Here is a 21,111-nt window from a genome sequence, read left to right as displayed (position 1 = left end):
TAGCCTGCAGCTATCCTCTGAAGCCACCAACAATACATAAGGGTCATAACAATATAGAAAAAAAATAGACGTTACTATATTTCTTGTCCTATAATGAGCTTATAAACTTCTTGGGGCAAGGACAATTTTATCATTAAATGTGTGTACAGCATCTAGCACAGTGAGGCTCTGCTCCCTGACTGGGGCCTCTGGATGCTCCTGTAATAAAAATAAATCACAAAAATAATACATAATTTCTGGAAGGATTCTGTTTGTCATGACATTATAGTTCAGACTGCAGCACTCTTTCCCTAAACCCTGTTTTAAAAGCCTTTTCATGTGATAAAGAAAACTCATTAGGCCAAAAATACTTAGTCTGAGGCCAAAGGAGAATCTTTCTAAATAATTTAAAGGAAAACAATCTAAATTTTGAGTAACAGGTAACATACATTTCATGTCTAAAGTCTTTTGCTAAGTGGACTAACATTATTTTCTGAATCCATAACCCAAAAAGGACTTGATCTTAGAACTTCAGACTTCTCATGTCCTTATCCTTCCTAAAAGACTTAAGGACATAAGTTACTTTTGAACGAAACGTATCTACACTTAACACTAAATTACAGTTTTTAGAATAAATTGACAAGAGAAGCTCCAGTAACTAGACCAGCAAGTATGCCAGCAACTACTTCTCCACCAGTGAGTCTGCAGGAAACTGGAAATAGAATGATATCCACAGGGCCCCAAAAAGAGTCAAAACCTGTAGGCTACATAGTAATAGTTAAAAAATTAAAGTTTTCCAAGGGCCTAGCTAGACACACACCACCACTCAACCTAGCATTTTCTTTCTCCTCACTTCTGTGAGGTGCGGGTGGGGGGGAAGCAGTCAAGAGAATTGCATTTTACATGTTCAGCCTATACTGCGCTCCTCAAACGCCTAATGGGCCTTGACTATAAATCAATGTGCCTCCAAGGATTGCAGGGCACCCGTTAAAACAGCACAGAGGAAAAAAACTATTCAAAAGTACATAGACAACTAATGATTAAACTAATCCTCATTCTGATTATATTAAGAAACCTTACCTGGTCTTTCCACTTTAATAACTTCCGCTCCTAGGTCTCCTAAATTCATTGTTGCAAAGGGTCCTGCAAGTACCCTGCAATATTAAAAAGCAGTGGGTTTTTGTAGCTGTTCTGTCACAGTATTTGAATCTCAGAAAACTATTCTGAACTACAAACAGCAGACACAAACCTTGTTAGATCAAGAATTTTCACACCTTCTAGCGGCTTCACCTTATTAGCACCTGGTAAGAAAGAGAAAACAATATTTTACTGTGAATCTCTTTTTTTAAGGAGATTAATGTCTCTCCGCGGAAGTCCGAAATATCTGCTATATCACACTCTGCCTTGCTACCCACATTGCGTAAAATGGGGATAACAACAGCTTCAGATATATAAAATCAGTTAATGTTTGTAAAGCATGATGTAAATTATTAGTATTGTACATCCTATTTTAAACCCCTTAGAACACTACAATATATTGTTCGTTATTTTTTTAAGTGCCTGTTACATACTGATAAGCAGCAGCCTGTGGAAAGAGCCAATAAACTCATAGCAGTCAGTGTCAAGAAGATATATGAATTAAAACTAATGGATAACAGACTGACATGAAATAACGACTCCCCAGCTGCAGAGTAGTTTGACCTATGCTGACAATCAAAAGTAGGGTCAGCTCTTACAACACATCCAAAAAGCGTGTCTTCACATTTTAAAAGGCACTTGAAAACTGAAGCAGATGAGCACAAACCAAGAAAATATTTGTTCTGTCTGATAGCACTCGTGATGGCAAATATATGCTCAAGAAATTTATCCACACATATTTTTCCTTCCTTCTCCCCCCTTTCCTCCCGACCATGACCATCACTGAAAACTATATGAAGGATATTAAACCACAAGGGGAGGTAATAGACTTGCAGTTTAGGTCACAAGTGTTACAGATCGTCTTGGTGATCTTGGGCACGTCACTTAACCCCTCTGTAAAATGGGGGATAATAATATTTTGCTACTTCATAGGGATATTGTGAGGTGTATTAATTAATATCAATTAGATGTTCAGATACTATAGTGATAAATGCCATAGCAATTTTGATAAATAATTAAAAAATGAAAGCAGACCTCTGCTAAAACTAGAAAGGTTACATAGCATTAGCCAGGAGGAACTCATCTTTACTCATGTACTTGTTCAAACAAGGGGAAAAGACATAAAGCATAAAGAAAGTATATTGTAAGACAGTCTCACTTTCTCTCTAGTCATCAGTTACAAAGCATGCACACAGAATATTAGGATGGACTGGGAATTTAAGGCCCCTGTTCAAATATTTTAATTCACCACCCTGCACTCAATGAAAAAAATAGTGTCTTCAATTGTAAGACATTTTCCTCAATTATTACAAATCTCTCCAGAGGGATTTAGGTGGTTTGTTTTGTTGTTGTGACTGTTGTTGTTGCCATGAGGAAGTGTGATATGCAGACTAGTCAGCGTTTAAAAAAAAAGTCTGTCTAAATATTTGCCTCATAGTTGTTTTGCACATCTTAAATACAGGAAGTCAGGTACATATGTTTAGTACTTTTGTATTTCACTGTAAATACTGGAGAGGTTGAAAAATAGTTTACTAGTAATTATGCTGGATATCAATATAAAATATTTGGTGGTACAACCTCAATAAAGCCACACAGAGCTTGATGACACGTCATCAGCCGTTCATCTGTAAACTCACTTAGGCCCCAGATGATAAGAATTTAACCATATGCTTAACTTTAAGCAGGTAAGTTGTCCTATTGACTTCATTAAGACTGACTACTCTCGTGATTAATGGTAAGCATATGTTTAAGTGTGTTTTAAGTGCTGAATCAGGGCATTACAGAAGAACACAACTTTATAAGAACATCTGCAGATGACGAAAAGTCTGCCTTTCTTTCCATCCTCTCCAAAACTTGCAATCTCTTCACTGTTCCACCGACCATATAGAGCCTGATTTTCTCCCTTTCTCATACATACACTACCACAGCAAGAGTAGTTTCCCAATTAAAGGCACTTTCAGAATCAAAAAGTTCTGCAGCTGCAGTTGACAGTCCTTTAAAGTCCCTTTAGACTCTCTAAGGGAAGTCTGCAAAGTATTTAGATTTCACCTGTAAAATATGCATTTACACAAAGCAATAATTAACAAGAGACTGAGTCCCCATTATTATCATATCATTCATATTACGGTATTAATTAGGAACCCCAACCAATGACCATGGCCCCACTGGAGTAGGGGTCAGCATAGGAGAAATGCCGAAGTGTTTCTGGGAGAAGCGGTCTGTTGGGCAATAGATATGGGAAGTTGAATAGGTGTTGTCCCAGTGACAGAGAACACTGCTATACAGCCAAAATGCTTCTGAAATAAATGTAGTCCAACTTTACTAATTCTGGGTCACTGAGAATGAAAATGATGCTTAAAATTGTTGATTGGCTCTAGTTTTCAAGATATGCTATTGGGTCTGTATATACAACCCTTGACTTGGGAATGGCAGAGGATAAGTGAGTTATAAAGGGAAGGGATCTCTATTTAAACCAGAAATGACTAAAATACATCTTTGACTGGATCTATGAATAAATCTATGACTGGGTTTGGACATTACTTGTTTTTTAGGCAAAACAATGAATGATGCAATCTGAAGCTGGTATTGCATCATACATGATATAAATTGCATCATGTTATTCCTAGAAGTCATGGATGATGCAATCCACTCATCACTCTGCTGAACAAATTGCCCTATATCAGCTCTAGAACTCATACAGTGTCGTGCTCTCTTATTTGTCAATGTTTGATTTTGCAAAGGGACACATTTCTGTTTAGCCAAAGTGAGCAGAGATGCCTCGTACATGTGTGAACAGTGCAGATAACTTCTGCTATGTTTGTGGTGAAATGACTTTTGCATCACAAAAGTGCAGTATAACCACTATAGTTAAGAAAGCCTATCACCGTTATTTTGGCTGCAAAATTGGAGATCAGGACAAGAGGTGGGCCCCACACATATGCTGCAACACTTGTGCAACAAATCTTCGCCAGTGGTTGAACAGAAAAAGGAAATCTATGCCTTTTGCAGTGCCAATGATTTGGAGAGAGCCAACGGATCATACCAGCAATTGTTACTTCTGCATGGTGCCTCCAGTTGGGACAGGTGTGTGAAAGAAGAAAAAGTGGACTGTGCATTATCCAAACATTCCATCAGCTATATGCCCAGTACCCCACGGAGAAGGACTGCCAGTTCCTGATGCACCAGAATCATTCTCACTTGAGCCAGATGAGGAAGAGGAAGAGGAGGAAACTTCTGGTCCTGAACCATCAATGTCACAGGACCCACATTTTCTCCTATCCTCCTCCTCTGAACCACACCTCATAACACAAGGTGAACTGAATGACCTTGTCAGGGATTTGGAACTAGCCAAGAGTAAGGCAGAGCTGTTGGACCCCAGACTACAGCAGTGGAATCTCCTGGCAGGCTATCAGGGCAAATGGAGCCCATCAATGCTTGCAGACTATTGCTGGACAGTGACAAGAGATGCTCCATTTAATGAATACAAGAGACAAGCCAAGAAGCGCCGAGTAGACACTGAATAGGACTAAACTATGTACATAATAGTTTTTTGCCTTTTGTTTCATAATCAATTTTATTTATATAACCCTTTTGCTGATTTTTAAAGTGTTACATAAACAGGACAGGTGAAATATTATCATGTAAAGCAACCATAAACATATGAAAAGACCTAGGTTTACAATTTATGATTAAAACTCTACTATCTACACAATATACATAGACATAAAATGTAAAAATTTAAATATCTTAGAAACAGTAGCCAATCGGTTGTTTTAATTGTCATATTTGAATTCAGCACATCAAAATACATAATAAAGATCACATTTTATCTCTGAAGCAGACGATTTCTCAAAAATTGTAGACCAGCGCAATTAGAGGCAAGGGGAAGGTCTGTGGAAGGTAGATCAAAAGCTTGATTCAGAACGTTTCAGAAGCAATGCTAATAAGTGGAACTACTCTTGCCTAGTTATCTATGAATTTACATAAAGCCTCAGTTTTGCTTTCTGATAGTAAGCCAATGAGCTGCAGACTGATTTTTACATGATACACTCAATCTATGCCCACTTGATCATCAGAGAAATAACAATTCTAATAGACTAGTCATATGAACATTGCCAAAACCATTCCCTCAGTCCTACTATCCCAGTATCATCCCCCATCTTCATCCTCTCCTGTGCCAGTTTTTGATTTCTTAAGTTAACCAAATAGTACCAACTTTGCCTCTTTTTGAATTAAGCCTATTGCCCAACTAGTGCAAGAATTCCTCTCTCTCAGGTGTAGTTATACTTGAAAATTGTTTATTCCTATAATAAACTGGACAAACACATGGACCTCTATTATAAGTAGCTCTGATTGAGAAAAAAACAGGCCCACTCAAACTTTGTAGACTCTGAAGATATTTTAAACAGAAAAGTCTCCCAAATTAGATTTAGTACACTTTACACAGGCAGGATCATGTCAGGTGTGTTAGCATATCTTATTACAACATTAACAAAAAGAAACCCAGAAGTTATTTCATAGTAGAACTGATTTGTACTTCTTTTAATCCTAAAGATCTTAAAGTTTTATTTTATATTTTAAAACAGAGGCAGATATAGGAGAAAGGGGACAAAAGGAAGCATTCCATAGGCCTGATTCTTCTCTCCCATCACTTTTACACCAGTGCTGCTCCACTGTCTTCAATTAAGTTACTTCTGATTCATATCTGGGCAAGTGAGGAGAATCAAGCCCTCCTCCACCGAATTGCAGAGTGGATATTCTCTCATTCATGCAGACTGCCTCCAGTGGCCACATTTACTCATTGTGTAAGTAGATGCAGCGTCAATGCACACACTTATACCAGCAATCAATTTGAATGAATAATGAAAATACAAGCTACTGCTGTGGAGTGATCATTCCAGTTCAGCTGCTTATATTTGTATTTGGTATTTGAAACAGATTAGAAAATGAGCAAATCAATTCCACTTATTAAATGACCGCCAGAAAGTAGGTTTTTTTTTAATTAAAGATAAAAATAGAGCTTGCAGGAAAGGAGAGAGTGAATCCATTATGAAATCCCAATCAGTGAAAAGTTTTGTTAAATAATAGGAGGCTCACAAAATGGGTTGTTTGCCCATAAAATGGAAACAAACAGCTTAATAACTGAAGTAAAAAGTGCAACGTATTCTCTATATATTGCTGCTAGTAGTCTGATAATTAGTTCTTCTTGGGCTCCAGCCCCTCCCATGATTTTCCCTTAACTTTTTTGCCACCTGCATACATTCACTGACCACCCTGGAAAGTCTGCATTAGAATCAGAACCTTTTGAATTCCTCCTCAGCCACTGTGGAAAATTATACCCTTAAATGTTCATTTTCATTTAGAAAAAATAAATCATTTGCAATCCAGACAGTTATGTTTTTGCTAATTCTGCCGCAAGAGTGTAGAGTCAAGTCAATTTCAGATAAACTTAATTAAAAAAAATAATTTCTTTAAAATGCTAGGGGACAAAGAAAACCATCTAGAAATCTATGTGAATTCAGTCTGCAATCATTAAAAGATATTAGTGTCATATTCTCATGTCCTGCATGGACATTAAAATATCTCATCATATTTTTTTTTCCTAAGAGCAGAAGTTTCCCTCGGTATCTGCAGCCCTAGAGGTAGTTGCATTTCAGTGTTTGTGTGTGTGTGTGAGAGGCTCTCTGCGCCTCTGGGGAATTAACGATTTTATTATAGCACATCACACCTATAGCATAATTCTCAGCCAAGCAAATATTTACGTTGGCTTGTTCGTTATCATCCTGCTCTGTAAACGCTTGTGTTTTTCTAAACTAAGATCGCTAGGGCAGGAAACATGGCAAAGGTCTCTCACCTGTACACATATATAATAATAATAATAATATAATATGAAGAGACGATTGCTCTGAGATACTTTTAAGTAAAACTTCTCCTGGACTTTGATTCCTTTCCACGGCCCTGCGCACGTGTTACATGACACACACGATCCCTGGTGTCCATGCCAGATAAAAAACAAAGTGGTTTATTAAGTTAAGAGTTTAAAAGATGTGGCTACCTGGCTGGAGAGAGCTTCCCTGCACCCCTCTGCTGCTGCTAGGTGAGGAGAGGATTCTCAGAGGGCTGGGGCAGAGGGGCGAGGCAGGGCAGCCACTGCTGCTAGGGAGAGTGGGGCACAGACTCCTTCTGCGCCTGACACAGGAGCAACTCCTTCTTCGCAGCACAGCGCCCAGCATTGCTGCGGCTGCCAGCCCGAGCCGGGACAAAAATCACACGCCTCAGAGGCACGGTGGGCTACGTCCTGAGGCGCAGGACAGAGTCACTGCGAGCAGTAGCGACCGCTATCAGAGCCGCAGGCACCCGGGGAAGAGGACTGGAGGAGGAGCATCAGTGTCCGATTTGACTCGGACCTTCCCCACCTCCGTGTGTGTGAAAAAGGTACCCAGGCCTGTGTACTGCGCAGGCGCAGTGCTACGCTACTTCCAGTCTACCCCTTCCACACGGAAATTCTCTCCCCCTTTCGCACTGCGCAGGCATAGTTCTCAGTGTCTCTTCTATTTTTTCTCGGAGAGTGAAAATGTTCCCAGCTGTGTGGACTACGCAAGCGCGACGCTAAATGTCTCCTGGTCCCTCCTTTGTGAGTGCGAGAATAAGACCACCTTTCCTTGTGGTAGTGGGTAGCTAGGCTTCAGGGTTGTGGGGAAAACCCTCAGCCTCAGTCACGGTCAGGGAGTTCTCAGACATTGTTTCACTGTGGTTTGTTGCTTTATTCTTCTAGGGAAGATGGGGACTTAGGTGGCTTTCTAGTACATTTTGCTCCCAGAGTAGCAATTTTTGCTCTGTATTGCCCCTCTGCTAAATCCTTTTCAGACTGAGCACTGCTGCTTCACATAAACCCAGAGTGGCATAAATTTTGACCCTGTGCTGTGAAGTTTTATTCTGCCTGGCTGAGCAAATAGTTGGGGAGAATCTCTCTTGTACTAATTTACTTTGTGTGAAACTAGAGTTGGCATATTCAGCCCATGCATTTGTAAGGCATCCATCATAAGGCAATGAGAGTGTCCTTTACAATATATAGCTCACAAATGTATTATATTTTCCCCTAGTATGGAAGGAAATTCCTTACTGCCCTAGAAACTGATGATCATCCTCTAGGATATGTTGCCAGAAGATGATGAGAGGAGAGTTCCACCAGTTGCATTTAATCAGCCTGAATAAAGAGATGTATCTTATTTTTTTCCAGAGAAAGTTTAACAAGTTTAAACTCTAGCATACCTTTGTTGAGGAACTTTCAGGGTGGGAAACAAAATTTGTTACTGTTATTTGTACTTTTATGTATTTGAGAGGCATTCAAGTACTACAGTGATAAAACCATATAAGTATGTTGATAGACATAAATAGGTAAACCTATCACAGAACATATTTTGTTGGAAATCAACAATTTGAGCTATTTTGGGGGAAATGAATCAACAAGGCATTAGTTTAATACAGTCTCAACTAGGCTGTAAAGTTTGGGCCTCTTTCATATGGAGCACAGTTTAAACTTCATGGAGGTAATCAGGTTATCTGTTACTTTTGTTTGGTTTGAAATGGTATTCTGCAAGGTTGGTTTATAAAATGCAGCAATTTATGGCTTGTATTTGTAATTTCTTTTTACTTAGCTCTTTTAAAAAATGCAAAAGATTAAATTAACTTCAAGATTGCAAATTTTAACACCTAAATGACAGGTAATAAAAAAGTTATAGGCGCTCATGCTGAAGCAGAAATGGGGCTAGGCATTGGTCCACCCACACAGAATGCAGCATTGAGGCCCTCGTTCTCAAAGCTATGATAGAATCTTGGAAGGTTTATATAAAGGGGCTACACTTCTCCATTAATTTTACCTACATTAAAGAGCCACCATAATACTGAAATGAAGTTGTCTTGGATGGGGGTTAGACTAGATAACCCTTGTGGACACAGTCCTGTCTAACCCTGTGATTCTATGACGTGGTTAAGCTGACCTAACCCCAAGTATAGACCATGGTAGCTCCACAGAAAAATTCTTTGACCTAGATTCCCCCTCTAGGGGAGATGGATTGCCTAGACAAATGGGAGAGCTCCTCCCTTCAATAAGAGTAGTGTCTAACTGAAGTGCTTCTGCAGTGCAGCTGTAGCATTTCAAGTGTAGACGGGCCCTGAATCTGCAGAGCCTGAAACAATAGCTCTGATGTGGGAGCAGCCCAATTCAACTCAGTGGGGTAGTTCACACCTCAGATTGTCAGTGATAATTTAAATGTCAATATTGTTAACTATTTCACTAATCAAAGCATGTCTGAAAGGACAAGGATAAATACTGTGAAGATTGGGTTGCACTAGTACAGAGTATGGCTACACTTGCACTTCAAAGCGCTGCCGCGGCAGCGCTTTGAAGTTTCGAGTGTGGTCGCATACTCCACATCCTCTATGGATGTAGCTTGCAGTGCTGGGAGCCATGCTCTGGCACTGTTTACACTGGCGCTTTACAGCGCTGTATCTTGCAGCGCTCAGGGGGGTGTTTTTTTTCACACCCCTGAGCGCGAAAGTTGCAGCGCTGTAAAGCGCCAGTGTAGCCATGGCCTAAGACTATCACTTTATAAAACAACAAGCTGATCTGTGCAGCCAAAAGACCAGAGAGGAGGGTACCTGAGACCTACTAGGAGAAAGTAATCCTTAAGAGCCATCAAGTGGCACCAAGCCTGAGGAAACCCACTAGGGCAGATGGGATCTTATTTTGAACCAGTGGTTAAAGTAGATTGAAACAGGAGGGGGGGAAGCTCTCAGTGCACCAGCCAAGGAGAAGCCAGAGCAGTGATGCTTACCCAAGCCAGGGAGCTCTCCCTCTGATTCTTTTTTCTTCCTAAATCTGTTCAAAACAGCGGCTGATCTAAGTGCCTCTGACGTTTATATTTATTCGAATTGATAAAACACAGGTGTTTGGGTGTGTCGGGTAAACCCAGCCACAAGGCACTACCCTGCCTGGAACCTAAAGCGGGTTAATGGCTACAGTCTGCTTTGGGGATGGGACTTCACCGTCCATGCGGAGCCAGCAGTGACAACACGAGGGGCCTTCTCCTAAGAGGAGAGCTTCACCTTCGCCGTCTTCAGCCAAACCTTGCCGACCCGTTGCGCGGCACGGCTGGGTGCCTCCTCCCCAGGGACCCCGGTGCCCTAAATGATGCTGGGGGGAACGCTAGTGTCGTGCCTCTGCCTCCCCGGAACCTCCGAACCCGGAACCTCCTGGCCGCGGCACAGGGCGCGTCGGGCCCCAGCGAGCAGCGTCGCAGCACGCCACGCACGCGCCGTGTCTCTCTGCCAGTTAGCAGAGGCGGTTGCGCACTTTTCGTTCGTTTCGCGGCTCGGGGCTGCGAGGCCGCAGTGGGAGCCGGAACGGGGCCATGCACCGACAGAGCTTCCGCCCCCCCACGCCTCCGTACCCGGGCGGGGGACCCTGGGGCGGCGGGTTTCGGAGCCCTCCCTCCGGCGGGGGCCCTGTGCCGCCTTCCCCGCGGGGCTACGGGAGCCCCCACCACACGCCGCCGTACGGCCACCGGCCCTACTCGCCCCGAGGCCACAGCTTCCATGGCGGCGGCGGGCGGTTTGGGAGCCCGTCCCCGGGGGGTCAGAGCCCGCGCAGGCCGCACAGTGCCAGCCCCAGGTACTCGGCCCCCTACGGCAACGTGTCCCCGGCCGCGGCCCAGCAGCGTCCGCCGCACCATCCGCAGCAATACAAGTCCTCGCCGCGGGGCTCCCAGAGATACTACCAGGTATGGGAGGTGGAGCTGCCTGGACAGCGGGTGGGGCTGCTGTGTGCCTCGGTGTGTGGGCGCCGTGCGCGTGTAGGGAGGAGAATAATGGCTGATTGAAACATGCAGCAGCCCCCCCCCCCAACTTCCATTCTCCCCTTAGGCTCCCTCCCCAGATCCCAGAAAAGAGGGACGAGTGTAATACAGAGTGAAATCCACCCGCACCCTGTACTAGAGGGAGGAGAGAGACTGATTCACACAGCCAGCGCTTTCCACATTTTCTGAAAGGGGGGAAAACTCACGCAAAGCAGAATCCCCTTCCAGACCCTTTGGGACTGGGAAAGAGACAAGAACCCCAGGAATATTCCCCCGCCCCCTCCTGTCCTGGCATTTGAGGGACGGGATAAGAAAGCAACATACAAACTCTTCCCTCTGCTTCCTTATCTTAGCCTTTTCCCAGGTCTCAGTTTTACCGAGTTGTTTTAAGTTTGTTTTTTAAGAGCTGACATTAATTTGAATGTTTGTAACTTTGCCTGGGACTTCTTACTTGAGTTGACATAACTGGGAGATTAGGTACTGTCAAGCATGGGTTGTTGCTGCTAAAATGACTTAAAAAATTATTTTCAAACAGTTGAAAATCTTTCTTAGCTACAAAAGGAACTTTAAAAAGAGATGTGAAGTACTGTCTAAATAATGCTTTGTGGTTTTCAACTTCCAATTTTAAAGCGGTGAATCACCATGCTAATTTCTCAATTGTACTTAGTTTCTGTATGGGGCTAATAGTTAAAACAACTCCTGTGTGGGTAAAATATTTCTTAGCTAGCAACATCATAACTTTTGTAGTTAATAACTTAAGCTTTGTCTTTAAAATCAAAAGTGTGTGTATGTATGTAGGGGGGAGGATTATAGAACTAACTTTACCAGAATGCACATGCACTATAGAAATGCCCTGGTCATAGTCCCAATAGCTGATATGTAAGTGTAGAGAACATTCTGCCAAACATTAAGATGTTAACAACAAAAAAAAAAAAAAAAAAAAAAAAAAGTAGTAAGCCAATCAGGTAGAAAGTGAACAGTGTTAAAGCCATGCAAAACACAGTTCCTAGTAACTACTGAAATTAGTATTGGTTTTCAGCTCAGTTGGAAAAACCTATTTCAATTCCCACTAAAAGGGCCTGATAAGATGTTCATGGATCTTCATGCTAAATCGTTCTGGTTTTGCCTTTTCAGAGTGGTTATTGACATGGGACTATTCTTACAGCACTGGAAGCTATGGATAGTTTGTTAAATTTCTGTAAAATTAGTGATCAAGTTATTTTGTTCACGGTGTATTCTTTATGGGAGTAAATGAATAAAAGGTAGGAATTTGCAGTGGAGGAAGGGATTGAAATCTAAGATGAGTAAAAGGTATGGAGGGGACAGTTAACAAGTGATCTTAAACTTCATGCTGGTAGATACTAAAAATATTTAGAAAAGTACCATAACTAAATTTAACTGTTCTTTGAGTTGCACAAGTACAGAATATATAAATAAACATCAGGAAGAAGTTATATTGTGGCAAAGTGTAACTACTCATGACTGTGTCCCCACAACTTAGGCGTTGGCTACTCTGGCGCTTTACAGCGCTGCAACTTTCGCGCTCAGGGGTGTGAAAAAAACACACCCCTGAGTGCTGCAAGATACAGCGCTGTAAAGCGCCAGTGTAAACAGTGCCGGAGTGCGGCTCCCAGCACTGCAAGCTACACCTGTAGAGGATGTGGAGTATGTGCAGTGCTGGGATAGCTCTCTCCCAGCGCTGGCGCTGCGACCACACTCGCACTTCAAAGCGCTGCTGCGGCAGTATTTTGAAGTTTTAAGTGTAGCCATACCCTTAGGGCTTGTCTACACTGGAGAGTTGCAGCGCTGGTGGTGGGTTTACAGCGCTGCAACTTACCGTCCACACTTGCAAGGCACATACAGCGCTGCATCTCCCTGGCTGCAGCGCTGGCTGTACTCCTGCTCTGCCTGGGGTATAATGATTGCAGCGCTGATGATGCAGCGCTGCTCCGCCAGTGTGGCCGCCAAAAGCACTGTAATTGGCCTCCAGAGGTATTCGGAGGTATCCCAGAATGCCTGTTCAGCCACTCCCAACAGCGCTGCAAATGCTGCAAATGTGGCCACACTGCAGCACTGGTAGCTGTCTGTGTGGCCACACTGCAGCGCTTTCCCTACACAGCTGTACGAAGACAGCTGTAACTCCCAGCGCTGTACAGCTGCAAGTGTAGCCATACCCTTAGTCTCTAATAGATTAGACCCCTGCATTCAGGAGAAAGCTATTTCATAATGCCTTCTGGGAAGAAAATGACGAGTACTGAGCAGTTTGATTCCATTGTCTGTTCAAAAGTTTGTGTTACCATTGGAGAGAAGAATATTCTCTCTCTTTCTCCTGTAAACCCATCATTGCTCATACACATCAAAACCTCTAAAGTTTGTAATACTACTGACATCCTAAAGTTTAGGGACCTAGAAGAACCATCTAAAATCTTTTGTCTGGAAACACAACTTAGAAAAGGCAATTCTTATTAACAGTGTTTGTTAGATGTTTTCTTAACACTTAATATTGTGTTTTTCAAGCACTAAAAATGAGGACAGTTGAATGTGCACCCTAAGTTACCATAACCTTCTTTAAAAAGGACAAAAAAGCTTAAAGGCAAATAGTATTAAGTATAGATTTGTTGTTATATTAATATTCAAAACAGTTTGAATAAATGCCTGTCCCTGTCTAATTATAGGGTTTTCTCTTTACTTAGCTTTGACATAGTTTTCTGCCACAAGTTTTTCTTCTTCCACTACCACCTCTTTATGCTAACTTGATTAACCGTTTGGGCATAGTAGTAACTAGTAAGACTTTTGAATACAGAGGCTCCATCTCCATCAGGGAAATGTCCCATTGCTGACAGTGATGGTAACCCTGATTCTCCCATCAGTGGAGGTTGGAAAAATGTGGAGATGGGACAAAAAATTTCAGCATTATTACAAGAAGTGCAAAATCTGGTAAATGGTATCCTATTGTGCTTTCTATAAAGGGTTGAAAACCCTTGGCTCCTCTGAGCTGGCAGCTAAACCTTTTCAGCACTAACAGAGGAAATTGGGAATGGGAGTGACCATTGCTACCTTTCTAGGCATTATTACCACATTTAAAATCATGGTATTAAACCATGTCAGCTAGAGAGAGTTTTTCTTGTGTAGACAGAGCCTTAGGTTTTCTATTCAAAGGAGGATTGATGTGAGAATAGCTTCACTATATTAAGTGTTCTGAAATTTGTCTCCCTTTCCCCGCACTCTCTCAGTAATAAAATTAAGAATTAACACTTTTTTTGTGTTTGGAGCTACTTGTCATGTGTAATATTTTAAGATATGAACTTCTACATACATAGGGACTTATTTCAGAATAGTAATTTGTGATTAACAATATGTGGAAGCTCCTGTTCCAGAATGAGTGCTTTATTCCAAATGAGCTTATTTCAAAATGGGGTTCTTATTCCAAAAAAGCATCAACACATGGAGGGGTTAGCTATTCCTGCCTAACTTTACACCCACCTTATTCCAAATTGAGTTTCACGTCTAAATGAGCCTGTTAGAATTTTAAATACACTTCTACAACGCAATCATCCCTTCAAACTATTTACTACAAATCTAGTGTGAGAGTTTTTGAGTTTGGATAAATTAATTGTCTTCTGAATGATGAGAATTATAAGCAGAATGTTACAAAAAGAATAAAGATTTCCTGAGTGTGGTGATTGGGAGCAGTGTTATAACCTCTAAAATGTTGTAATCTAATATAGTGAAGTGAAGCATCTCTTTCTTGGATCAGTCTTCTGAAGTCTAGAATACAGAGCTTTGCTTTTTAATATGCATGCTTAAATGACAGTCTCTTAATGACAGTCTTTTTTGCTAGTTTTTGTTGGCTTGGTCTAGGGAACACTTGTAAATCTACTAACATCTCATGAAAGGCTTTGTGAAATATAATTAGCAACTGTTCTTTTGTTTATATATACTTATTTTTTTTATAACTTGGGTACACTGATATGAAAATTATGGCGTTGTTCTACTTCTCTACTTGTAGTCATTCTGTTTGTGAGATCCTAGTCATATCCATATAATTTAATTGTGATGAGATGGAGAAACAAGAAGTGGGGTGAAAAAAATCAGATGTTCTTCAAGGTGACTTCTGCATATTCCCATTTGTGGGATGTACCTCCAGTGCCATCAAACTTCAGGTGGTCTCTGGAAAAACTTATCTACTGTGCATCCCTTTGCAGCTCCAGATTTTTAGAATTATGGTTTGGAGAGGCTGGATGGTCCCCAACATCCTCAGTTCTTCCTCTTCTGTGGCTAGGAGTAGGGACCATCTCTGTGTGTGGAAGGAAAACTTGTTGCTGTTTGGTATCTTCAGATACATAATTTCTGCGTCATTGTTTAGACCAGGGATCAGCAACCTTGGGCACACGGTTCGTCAGGGTAAGCCCCCTGGCAGGCCGGGCCGGTTTGTTTACCTGCCACGTCTGCAGGTTCGGCCGATTGCGGCTCTTACTGGCCGTGGTTTGCTGTCCCAGGCCAATGGGAGCTGCAGGAAGCAATGGCCAGCACATCCCTTGACCCGCGCCACTTCCCACAGCCCCCATTGGCCTGGGATGGCAAACTGCGGCCAGTGGGAGCTGCGATCCACTGAACCTGCAGATGTGGCAGGTAAACAAACTGGCCCAGCCTGCCAGGGGGCTTACCCTGGCGAGCCACGTGCCAAAGGTTGCTGATCCCTGGTTTAAACCATCCCTGGGCAGTTTGTCTGGTTCCAAGTTTTTCCTGCCAAATTTGAGAGTTTAAAATCTTATCTGTTGGTGTGTGAAGGGCCTAGATTTACACAAAAGGAAACTAAGTTTACAGAGGAAAGTGTGAAATTAACAATACTAATGCTGTCAGATTCACAAAGTAAAGTGTTTGTTATAGTTATCTTAGGTTATGTACTTGGAACAGTAGTCAGTGAGAATAATTAAGTGGCTGTCCCTTTAATGTAATTTGTCTGTGCTTTGATAAAATTCAGATCTCAAAAGCACCAACAGACAAATAATTAGTCCATTGTAAACAGTTTGTGCTGCATTTAATTAAGATTTATGTAGCAACAATACCCACATTTGGTTATCTAAAGAAGGGAATCTTTTATGTAGAACTTGAAAAACAACTGTTTAACCCAAATATAATGTTCTTTACTGTAAGTGTTTTGGGTTAACTGTGTCTTTGGGTACATCTACACTGCAGGATTATTCCAATTTTACATAAACCGGTTTTGTAAAACAGAGTGTATAAAGTCGAGTGCACGCAGCCACACACAGCACAATAATTCGGTGGAGTGCGTCCATGTACCGAGGCTAGCATCTATTTCTGGAGCGTTGCACTGTGGGTAGCTATCCCATAGTTCCCGCAGTCGCCCCTGCCCATTGGAATTCTGGGTTGAGATCCCAATGCATGATGGTGCAAAAACAGTGTCGCGGGTGATTCTGGGTAAATGTCGTCACTCATTCCTTCCTCCGTAAAAGCAACGGCAGACAATCATTTCGCGCCCTTTTTCCCTGGATTGCACTGGCAGATGCCATAGCATAGCAACCATGGAGCCCATTTTGCCTTTTGTTGCTGTCACTGTATATGTACTGGATGCTGCTGACAGAGGCCGTACTGCAGCGCTACACAGCAGCATTCATTTGCCTTTGCAAGGTAGCAGAGACGGTTACCAGTCATTCTGTACCGTCTGCTGTGCCATTGTAAATTGGCAAAGAGATGACGGTTATCAGTCGTTCTGTACTGTCTGCTGCTGTCATGGGTGCTCCTGGCTGACCTTCGCTGAGGTCGGCCGGGGACGCAAAGACAAAAATGGGAATGACCCGGTGGGTCATTCCCTCCTTTGTGTTGTATCTAAAACTAGAATCAGTCCTGCCTAGAATATGGGGCAAGTGTACTAGAGAAGCAGTGTATCAGAGAACCAGAGAGCACAGCCACTCCGTGTCAGATCCCACAGAAATGATGAGCTGCATGCCGTTCTAGGGGGTGTCCCTGCAACAACCCCACCCGTTGCTTCCCTCCTCCCCTAACCCTTCTGGGCTACCTTTGCAGTGTCCCCTCATTTGTGTGATGAAGTAATAAAGAATACAGGAATAAGAAACACTGACTTTTTAGTGAGATAAAATGAGGGGGAGGCAGCCTCCAGCTGCTGTGATAGTCCAGGCAGGACATTAAACGGTAGAGGGGAGGGGAGCGCAGCATCCCGCGGCTATGATAGTCCAGGCAGTACAGAATCTTTTCTTTAGACATGAAAGGGTGTGGCTGATGGAGTTCAGCCCCCAGTTGCTATGATGACGGTTACCAGCCGTTCTGTACCATCTGCCGGGAATAACCGGGAGTCATTCCTATTTTTACCCAGGCGCCCCCAGCCGACCTCACCTGAGGCCAGCCAGGAGCACTCACGGGCTTATGATGAGGACTGCTACCAGTCCTACTGCACTGTATCGTCTGCCACTGGGGAAGGGAGGGGAGAGGATGCTACTGTTCATTGCCCCAGCACCATGTCTACCAGCAGCATGCAGTAGACATACGGTGACATTGAAAAAAGTCAAGAAACGATTTTTTCCCCTTTTCTTTCACGGGGGGGGGGGGGGGAGGGGAGTAAATTGACAAGATATACCCTGAACCACCCCGGACAATGCGTTTGACCCTACAGGCATTGAGAGCTCAGCCAAGAATGCAAATACTTTTTGGAGACTGAGGGAACTGTGGGATAGCTGGAGTCCTCAGTCCCCCCTCCCTTCCTCCGTGAACATCCATTTGATTCTTTGGCTTTCCGTTACGCTTGTCACACAGCACTGTGCTGTGGACTCTGTATCATAGCCTGGAGATTTTTTTCAAATGCTTTGGCATTTCGTCTTCTGTAATGGAGCTCTGATAGAACAGATTTGTCTCTCCATACAGCGATCAGATCCAGTATCTCCCGTACGATCCATGCTGGATCTCTTTTTGGATTTGGGACTGCATGGCCACCCATGCTGATCAGAGCTCCATGCTGGGCAAACAGGAAATGCAATTCAAAAGTTCGCGGGGCTTTTCCTGTCTACCTGGCCAGTGCGTCAGAGTTCAGATCGCTTTCCAGAGCCGTCACAGTGGTGCACTGTGGGATACCGCCCGGAGGCCAATACTGTCGATTTGCGGCCACACTGACCCTAATCCGATAGGTAATACCAATTTCAGTGCTACTCCTCTCGTCGGGGAGGAGTACAGAAACTGGTTTAAAGAGCTCTTTATATCAATACAGAGGGCCTCGTTGTGTGGACGTGTGCAGCATTAAATCAGTTTAACGCTGCTAAAATCGGTATAAACGCGTAGTGTAGACCAAGCATTTGTCTGCTTTGTACAGCACAGATTAAACCCTCAGCTCTTAAATACTTTGTGGTGTCTAGATTTTGCTTTTTGTAAATGGGTCTTTGTAAACTCTTTCCAACCTTAATCTATTCTTTGTTTTGTTGCTTAGCTTTTAAATTAGATCTGTTTCAGGACTGTGTAGTCTATTTAAAAACAGTCTCAGTTTTTTTTTTTCTGCAGTTACATACAGGTATGAAGTGAACATTTACTTTAGACAAGCTCACTCTTGTATAATGGTACATCACCGTTCCCAAGAAAATATTGTGATGAACCTTGATACATAAACTCAACTCTTCTGAGGAAGATACTCTAGGGCAGTGGTAATTATCACTAGCAGATGGCATTTGAAAGGTCTGCTACATTAGAGGAAAACTTTTTTCGTTTTAATTAGTCTATTAAATGTTTCTTTACCTGATGGTTTTCTTCCAAAGGGATCACCCAGGACATCTACTCCATTTGGTACAGCGCATGGCAGAGGGAAAAGAGTGTCTAATGATGTGGAAAGCTATTACAGACCTTCAATGCTTGAGGACCCATGGGCTGGCCTAGAGCCAGTTTCTGTTACAGACATAAACCAACAATACAGCAGTGAGCAAACAACATATACTGGTAAAAAAGGGAGGTATTTCAGTTAATGTTTCTAAAAGCCAAATAACTCCATCTGTCAGGAAAACTTTGGGACAAAATCTTTACACCTACACAAAATGAACCGTAATCAAGATCCTAGCTATTGCTTTTATTTGAACAAATGTCCACCCTTTTATCTGACTTCTTTTTACTGCATTGGATATTTTTATGTATGGAGGGAAAAGTAGTGGTGGATAATACACATTTCTGGCTACATGGAAGTGCCTACCAGCTTTGAAGAACAAAGTGTTCTTTAATCACCAGCGATTGATTTGTGTCTGTTAAAACAGGTTTCCCTATATTTACCTCTTCCATGCCAGATAGTTAACCTAACTTTTATTGTTAACTCCTTTAGGAAGTGGTATTTTTTTATGTTTCAATGTTTTTAGAATGAAGTGTGGAAATACAAAAAAACAAAAACCTTTGTAAATCCTTGGTTTGTAATGTAAAAAAAAATATTTTAGGACTTTTTTGTTAAGGTGTACTTGGCAAAGAAGTAATTAGTGAAATTAGTTATATTCTGTAAATATAATGCTTGTATTCTGTGGTTAAATTTTGATTTTGTACACAATTTTTTGTTAATTCTAGTGTAAATAAGTGAAACATGAGTTTTAGCCATCTCAGGAAACCAATGTATTGTATTTGGAAAGTTTAATTTGTTAAACCAGCTCTTGAATGATAAATGTCTGTAATCATGTTTGGGTTGTGTGTTTTTGTTTTGTTTTTTGTTTGTTTGTTTTTTGGGGGTTGCATTTTAAAGGATTCATATTTGAAAACAAAATAGAGATTTATGGATTATAGCAAACAAATCTGTTTTCCGGCAAATAAAAATTAACTTTCACATAAACATTAGATAATTAAATGAATACAAAGATGTCATCTTGCTCAAATTTTTAGAATAGTGTAGATCTGGTGATGAATGAAACTCAGTTTGTATGATTAAATAATTGAATTCAGTGCATACCATAACACTTCATTCTTAAATTGTCCATTAGCATTTATAACTCTCTTCTGACTTGGATAAAGAAACGAGATTAATATCTCTGCCTACAAGAGCCTTTTTACCATTTTTTGTCTCCTGATGGGTTGTGTGTCATATGAAAGCTTTGTTTAGGGCTTATCTACACTTGGAGTTATCCCTGATTAACTCCATGTGTGGATGCTCTTATTTCCAGAATAAATAGGGAATAAAACCATGTTTAAACAAGCCCTTTCTGTGACTTGTTATGCATGTAGTAATGTCTAAGAACTGTCAAAATACTTGAGATGTTATGGTTGGAAATATCAGTATTTTGTTTTTGACCTTCCTTATGCTGGATTTTAAATATAGATTATGGGTGAGAGCTTCCTAAAGTAAAGGAAGTCTGAGGTCTATTTTAAATTGTGATACTAAATTTGGGTGCTTCATAACATTTCAGGAAAATGACCTTGGTAGTTGTAAGATTCACATACTCTGATTTTTGTGTGTGCACACATTGCATTCATGGATGTCTGCTTAGGACACTACTCAATACAACTTGCTAAGTTGTAGCTCTCAAATAATCAGAGTTTTGCTTGAGTGAGGAATGTGAAATAGCCCTTAAATGTTTGCAGAATTCATCCATACTGTGTGCTTGATGTCAAGAATATTTAAACCCTCAGTCCAGAATCAAAATTGGTCCTTGGTTAACCAGCTATTGGTGATGTATCATTCGACTGTCCTTGTTCTTATCCACAGTGCATACCAGCAGTACTGAGATGACTTAAAAATAAGCCATGGAAAGTTTTATAGAACTAAAAACAATTAAATGTACCCCTCATGAAATGTGAAATATTAAGCTTTGCTTTTTTTATCTGATGGGGCTGTAAAGCTCAAACAAAAAGCAATGGGATGCTTTACTGATTCAACTTTCTTTTTCTGTTCAATACATAATTCAGTGCAGTTTCTTTTTAATAACATGCTTTATGCTCTTGGGAAACAGATTCGGTGATATCTGATACTCTTCAGAGACTCAAATTATAAATGTTCCCAGTTATAGACATGAGAAGAAACTGGGTTTGGGAAGGGAAAGGATTCGTAACAGAAGACACTGTAAGAGGTGGGACTGCTTTACAATAGCCCAACATCAGCTGCCATTGTACTGCGTAAAGATGCATTTCTTTAACTTTGGCTTTACAGTTCACC

The 21,111-nt window shown here is 41.6% G+C and overlaps 2 protein-coding genes across 5 annotated transcripts in view; one reads left to right on the top strand and one right to left on the bottom strand.

Moving 5' to 3' along the window:
• Positions 1 to 7,549, bottom strand: part of SUGCT (succinyl-CoA:glutarate-CoA transferase) — a 473,401-nt gene extending 465,852 nt beyond the window's left edge. For both annotated transcript variants that reach the window (XM_030551395.1, XM_030551396.1), the window contains exons 1-3: positions 7,172 to 7,549; positions 1,229 to 1,280; positions 1,060 to 1,133 (exon numbers count right to left, since the gene is read on the bottom strand). In XM_030551395.1, the coding sequence (XP_030407255.1) occupies positions 1,060 to 1,133; positions 1,229 to 1,280; positions 7,172 to 7,349 (304 nt within the window). In that variant the 5' untranslated portion in view covers positions 7,350 to 7,549. The remainder of the gene's footprint in view (positions 1 to 1,059; positions 1,134 to 1,228; positions 1,281 to 7,171) is intronic.
• A 2,865-nt stretch (positions 7,550 to 10,414) lies between these two features.
• MPLKIP (M-phase specific PLK1 interacting protein) overlaps positions 10,415 to 21,111 on the top strand; it is a 60,833-nt gene continuing 50,136 nt past the window's right edge. For 2 of the 3 annotated variants that reach the window (XR_003998899.1, XM_030551394.1), the window contains exon 1: positions 10,415 to 10,898. Coding sequence is in view for 2 of the 3 variants with exons in the window: in XM_030551394.1 (XP_030407254.1) it covers positions 10,530 to 10,898 (369 nt within the window). In the remaining variant the exon portion in view is untranslated. Of the gene's footprint in view, positions 10,899 to 18,751; positions 19,988 to 21,111 lie in introns of those variants that run through there. The other variant, XM_030551393.1, reaches the window with a different exon arrangement.

Source organism: Gopherus evgoodei, chromosome 2 (assembly GCF_007399415.2).
Source record: "Gopherus evgoodei ecotype Sinaloan lineage chromosome 2, rGopEvg1_v1.p, whole genome shotgun sequence".
Taxonomy (NCBI): Eukaryota; Metazoa; Chordata; order Testudines; family Testudinidae; genus Gopherus; species Gopherus evgoodei.
This window is presented reverse-complemented; position numbering and strand designations above follow the sequence as displayed.